The sequence below is a fragment of the Tarenaya hassleriana genome, unplaced genomic scaffold (assembly GCF_000463585.1).
Source record: "Tarenaya hassleriana unplaced genomic scaffold, ASM46358v1 Cleome34, whole genome shotgun sequence".
NCBI classification, from domain to species: Eukaryota; Viridiplantae; Streptophyta; class Magnoliopsida; order Brassicales; family Cleomaceae; genus Tarenaya; species Tarenaya hassleriana.
In genome coordinates this window covers 1,270,058-1,276,567 of record NW_010966542.1, presented here as the reverse complement: position 1 = coordinate 1,276,567, position 6,510 = coordinate 1,270,058, and the positions used below count along the sequence as shown (strand labels likewise).

The following is a 6,510-nucleotide window of genomic DNA, read 5'->3' as shown; positions in this document are numbered from 1 at the left end:
CTATTCTATTTTTATATCATATATCAAATTTTTAATTCGTTTTTTTATTTAGTTATTTATTATTATTATTTAATATTTATATTTATTAATATGAATATTTTATTCATATTTCATTCAAGTTCCAGAAGTTTGACCCCCCCCCCTCCCCTTTTTTTTTTTTTTTATCATCCTTCCTGCTCAATTCTCTTTCCATTTATACATGCCGCCTTCTCCATCTAATCAATCTCTCTCTCTCTCTCTCTCTAGGCCTGCCATTATCAGGAGGACCACACGACAATTTGGGCGTGTTGCATTGAAAACAACACACCCAATGAAGCGAACAAAACGGATAGATGAAATGCAAGAAAATGGGTTTTGAGGAAATGCGCCATCTTGAAGTTGTTGATAGTGAGAGGCAGCGAAAACCATATTTGAAAATTACCCACAAAACAAAATGCAGTCTTTGGTTAGTTCTTCTCCCTTTGTGCATGTTTTCATCTCTCCTCTTTCCTCTCGGAACATTGATAAGTGCTCTCATGTCTTGTAGTTTGTCCTTATCTTCTGCCATGTCCTAATCTTTTGGTTGAAAAATTTGAGTCACTCTTTGTCATACACATAGTACAAACTCAGGAGCACATGCTCTATGACAATATTTCCCACTGCTTTTATATTACAAAAGAGTTTTTATAATAATTGTATCAAACCCCATTGTTTTTATATATCTGTGCAAAATTAGTATTGTATATATATATATATATACATATTCATTGCACTTAAATTCTTCTATCTTTTTTCTTTATTCCATTTAATGGTTATTCATTGCTCTTCATCAAATGTTAATATGTCAACTGTGAAGGAGAAGGAGCTACACGTGACCTCATTGAAATTGACGGTCCATAACCAACAATTTTATGATATGGAGTCGATTTGAGAAAGCCATGGATTGTTGTTTGTAGATTTAAACTAAATATTTATAACGAAATATATACACACACTCTCTCTCTCCCGATATATATACACACGCACACTATTAGATCAACGAGATGACGCAGATTTACGGTTTGAATACCAAAGCATCTTGCCGGTCCATATAATAATATCATACGTACTTCATAATTGAGCTCAGCTATCAAATAAACCATTGATGTATATATGACTCCATAGATTTTATAACATACTATTATAGCTACGCGTAACTATAGTGCGTATGTATGCCAATTATCTACCTATTCTAGTTTTTTTTTTTTGGTACTACGCAAATTGTCTGAAAACATCTTAAGTTTATAAAAATATTGTTTGCGTAATCATAATAGAATAATTGTGCATACAACAAAATCGTTTAACCATATCATGGAATCTATAATAAGATTTGACTTTGTTATAAAATAACATTCGTGCGACAAAATGTAGTGGAAAATTAGCGATTTGATTAAGAGATAGCCTCTGTAGCTACCTCACGCTTAAGCAGAGGAGATTTGACAACACCACACATCAACACAAATTATAAGATATACAGAATTTTCGCATCTCATTTCTAACCCTAATTTTAGTTCTTGAATTTGTACTTTGGAATTGCATATGAAGCAATATAGATTGGTTTCAAACGATGGATATAATATCGTGGAATCCAAGTTGGGTAGTTCAACCGATGAAACGAAAATACAAAGCATCTGTCTCGCTCAGATCCGAGTTCGAGCCTCGAGTTGGGGAGGAGAGCACATATTCTAATCACATGGATTGCTCTCCACCCTACGATTAGTTTGGGCCTCAACTCAAGACATCCGGTTAACCCAAACAATATATCGTGAAGTTGCGAACCATGTTCTTGTTGGAGCTAGCTAGTATTATTAAAAGGCTGACGTCACATCAACTCCAAGTGGAAGAAAGAAAATAGATACAAAAGTTTTCTCCAACGTAATTTGCCTACATACACACAAATATATATATATATACGTGAGGGGTATATGCAAAAGTTGGTATGTGTGATTTGCTGGTTGGGTTGGATAAATTCTATATCAGATGCAACCCTTAGGTGCACATAGAGATAGTGTGTTTCTAGGCCCAATAAGCCCATAAATGGACCTTCTTTATGGACCATAACAGCAGACACGGAACGGAGCGTCGAGTGCACGCGCCACCGCCTCCAGAGAAAAAATGGCATTTGCTACACATCATTTTTTTTTTTACAACCGGATGTTATGGGCGAAGCTCATTCTCCTTAATGCAGACCCGGAGGAGTGAACCAAATTTAGTCTGCAAAGAGATTCGTGCCTGAGAATGGGGGCAATTTCGAAGTGCAGAACAATGCTCCAAAAATTTTAAATAAATCAAAACATTAAGAGACTAATATATAGAGAGTTTATATTAGGTTTGAGTATCAATTGGTTAATTAACCTATTTCCTTTTCAAAAAAATATGTGATGAAAAATCTACAAACCTAAACAATTAATTAGTTCAAAATTCAAACATATACAAATAGTCAACTAATGAATTGATATGTAAAAAATCTATCTTCAAACTTTTTTAAAATCATGCAACGTTTGTTACTACTGGCGACATATAATCCATACAAAAAATCTATCTTCAAATTACGCTTTAAAGAGTTATACGATATGGATCTACGATCCTTCAAAATCAATTTATACTATTATTTTTGTTTAGCATTCAATAGAGAATACGATGAGATTTTCTATAGCTCAATCTGTGAATCTAGGACAATTTCGAGGAGCAAAATAATATTTCGATAGAGATGGATGTGAGTACAACATCTAAAAGTTTTATAGTATCTCAATTTGTACACAAACATTTTGAATATTAAAATTTGGAATCCGATTTTTCTATTTGCGAATTTTTAGATATCTGAATTTTGAAGATTAGAAAGAATGTTTTCCAATCAACTACTATTTCATCAATATCAACTATCATGTTATATGAAATTGTGTATTTTGTAGAATTCAAGAACCCATGATCTGATATGATATTTTGGAATCTCAAAGCTCGAAACTTTGAGCTTCTGCCAATTTGCCCAGCTCACGTGTTTAAACAAAGTTCAAACTTTACGCCTTTCTCACGTCTAAAAAAACCCGCCTCTTAAACTCTTTTATCTTGTAAGAAGAAAATTAAGTAGGAGTACAAAATCATACAGGTTTTTAAAATAAAATTATATAGGAGTATAAGAATTACTTTCACCGACCAAATATTTCCTCTATTTTGGTAAGACGTATTTTGTAGATTACTGATCTTCTGGCCTTTTGATGGACAAATCCATTGTCTCTCTTGATAGGCAAATCCATTTAAAAAAAAAAAAAAAGTATTCTTTTGGCTTTGGGGGCATGTATCTCTTCTTTGTATTACTGAATATGAGACAAGAGTGATGATGGGTTTGGAAAGAATCAAGCAGCTATTGCTTACCTTTGAGCACTGTTTTATTGTCTTGAGTGTTGAAACTTCACTTTTCCATGAACTCCTCAGACAGTAGGCTCCCCATCTCATCCTCCATGTAAGCCAAAATGGAGTTCTTCACAGCTTTGCTCTTCTCTTCCAACATTCGAACTTGGTTTTCCAGCAACTCTTTCTCAGAAAATAAACCCCTTAATTCGTCATTTTGACCCGCAGTGATCTCTCTTTGGAATTCCACGCACATCTTCACGAACCCTTCACTGAATCCAACCAACACATTGTCCAAATGAACACTCTAGTTATTACTACAATGAGATTGATGAAATGGGCATAAAGAGGATGTGAATTTGGAGTATATGGAGAATTTGTCTACAGTACAGACCCGTTGCCGGAATTGTATTGAAAAGGTAAAATGAAAGAATACCGTTTCTCGTCAATCCTTCTAACCAGCTTATCTCGTTTTTTACTCAGACAACAGATCTCTTCCTCTAGTAGTTGCCAAAATTTTCTCGAATCGCCTTCAAGGAAAACAAATAATGAAATTCGTTACTAATTCCAACAAATTTGAAATTTACGCTCCGAATCATTCCCCAAATATACGGAAAGGAGTCACAAGTCGGAAAGCGATTAAAATTGTGAAGAAATGGTTCGCGAGAACTTTTGAAATAACCTGTTACGGAGATCAAGCCGTTGATCTCGAACTGGGAAGCGAGGAATGATCTGGTCAACTCCGATTCCTTTAGATAGAGAACCGATTCCGTCTCAGAACACTTGACGATCTCCGACTCAATCTCTCGAGTCACCTGAATGTTCGCCTCGATCTCCTCATTGACCTTTGGAATTCGATTCAAGACGAAACGATTCGCATCAAAACCAAGCTCCAGATAGACCAAATCAGAATGATAAACCTAACCACGGAGAAGAAGACGGAGAGTACCTGATCAAGCATGTCCTTGAAAATGGAGATCTGACAGAGAATCGCACCTGAATCGTCCATTCTCTCTCTCTCTCTCTCTCTGTCTGTCAATCTCTCCCGATTCAAACTCGTCGTCTGCTACTTTTCCCGCGTTCGCAGAGCCTTCAGCCTTCGTCCAATGCCAATGCCCAATGGTCATTGGCTATTTTTGAAATGTAATCTCTTTTTTTTTTTATGAATGAAATGTAATATCTTCCTCTAATCTAAAAAAACATTATCCAAAAAATATGATTCACATATATAAATTAGTATAATACTTTAGATTATAAAGAACAGATATATATTATAATACTTTGAGAATAATTATTACACCAAAAAAAATATTACTGTCTCTTCTATTTTTATTTTTATTGGATAAGATACAAAAAAACGATTCTTCATAATTTTTATAGTTTTAATTAAAATGAATATTTCAAATTTTAACTATATTTTGATTTACTGTTAAAATAATATTTTTAATTCTTTATTCTTTATTTTTCAATTTAATACGAATTTTATTCTAATTCAATTAATTATATATTTTTATTTTAAATTGCTTTCAATTTATTATTACTTATTTTAAAAAATTATTTCGAATATAATATTGATTGGATTTAATATAAATTATATAAGAAAAATTTTCACTAAAATATTTTTGAAAAAATTATTATAGAAATATTAAATTGTAAAACTTTCATAAAAAATATATAAAATTGTCTTTCAATTTCGTATTAAATATCAACTTCTAAAAGTTTCCGAATTTTAATTACATATAATAGCATTACAGATTGGATGGAAAATATTGCTGATGTCTACAAATATAATTAGATTATAACTTAGATGCCACGTCATATATACCGTCACATCACAAAAAAATTTAAAAAATATAAGCAAAATATAATCTTACAAAACACATGAATACATATGTATATATATATATATATTATGAGGAAGAATCGGGGATTATTGTTATAGTTTATTTTTCTGAATAATTGAATCCAGACTAATCTCATGTGATTAGAATATATATTCTCCTCCCTAACTTGATGTTTAAATCCAGGATGTGACAACCGTTTTGCGTTTCCCTTTCACCGATAGAACTACCCAAATTGAGAAGATTTTTTGTTCTAATTCCGTCTGTAAAAACTGCAATTTCTAACCAATATGTAGGAATCAATCTTGATACAAGTTTAAAAAACAGCCGTCTAACGTCGTAATTAGCAATTTGGTATGAAGAAGACGTTACAAATGATCAAAGTTATCCGTTTGATAGGTCAGGATAAACGTCATAAATGAAAACCCGATAAATTTAAAAACAGTTTCTAAATAACCAGCACAAAGTTTTCACTGAACTCGAGTTTTATCTTGAGTTAATTTTAAAAAAAAATTTATTTAAGAAAATTATTTTCACAAATTTTTAATACTATAAATAAAAATGTTATATTTTTTATTCACAAAACCGATTCATTTAACTAGTAAAATAGGTGAATCGAGTTAGTTCGTTTAAAAAGTAACCTAACGAGTCTAAATCCTAGAATCAACTTCTTGTAGAAAATTTTTGTTGATTTTAGAAGTTGTGTATTTTTCTATCACATTTAGATATATTTTTTTTGGTCAAATTAAAAATTGGCATTATTTTTGTAATATTGTGACTTAGTGTGTTTTTTTTTGTTAGATCTTGCATTGAAGATAAAATACAAATGACCAAATAATGAATAAAAATGAATAAAGTGGTTACAGGAAAAAAAAGGATTAAGAAAGAAAAAGATAAAGTAAATGAGATATGACAAACTAAAAGTAAAAAGGGCACGTTACCATTAAATGTGGGAGAAAGGAAATAAATCGAACCTCTCATCTAACAATTCAGCCATTTATTACATTAAATTATATCTAAAACCCCATACCCCTTTTTTGTTCTTTCTAGAAGATTTATGAGGACTAATTAATTGCCTTAAAGGAGGGTTGATAAATAAAATATTAGTTATGTCTTAAAATAATATCCAATTTAATATATTAATTATAAATTACTTTCAGTGTGTATATGAGGTTTTGAAATGGTAAATAAGAAAGATTTTTGTTTAATTATCTTAATTGTTATTATGAAATATCTACGATTGTTACTACTATTGGTAAGTATCTCATGTCGTCAAGTTAATTTGAATATGGTAAAAAGATAG

At 31.5% G+C, this 6,510-nt stretch overlaps 1 protein-coding gene across 2 annotated transcripts; it reads right to left on the bottom strand.

Moving 5' to 3' along the window:
* Window positions 1–2,156: 2,156 nt before the first annotated feature.
* Window positions 2,157–4,475, bottom strand: LOC104821847. Of its 2 annotated transcripts, XM_010552858.1 has the most exons (5): window positions 4,316–4,475; window positions 4,049–4,211; window positions 3,803–3,896; window positions 3,391–3,638; window positions 2,157–2,232 (listed from the first exon to the last, which is right to left on the bottom strand). In XM_010552858.1, exons 1-4 carry the CDS (start codon window positions 4,373–4,375, stop codon window positions 3,428–3,430), a joined length of 528 nt encoding a protein of 175 aa, XP_010551160.1. In that variant the 5' UTR covers window positions 4,376–4,475; the 3' UTR covers window positions 2,157–2,232; window positions 3,391–3,427. The 2 variants fall into 2 exon arrangements, with proteins under 2 accessions (XP_010551160.1, XP_010551159.1); XM_010552857.1 differs by lacking the exon at window positions 2,157–2,232 and having other exon boundaries at window positions 3,162–3,638.
* Between the last annotated feature and the right edge of the window lie 2,035 nt (window positions 4,476–6,510).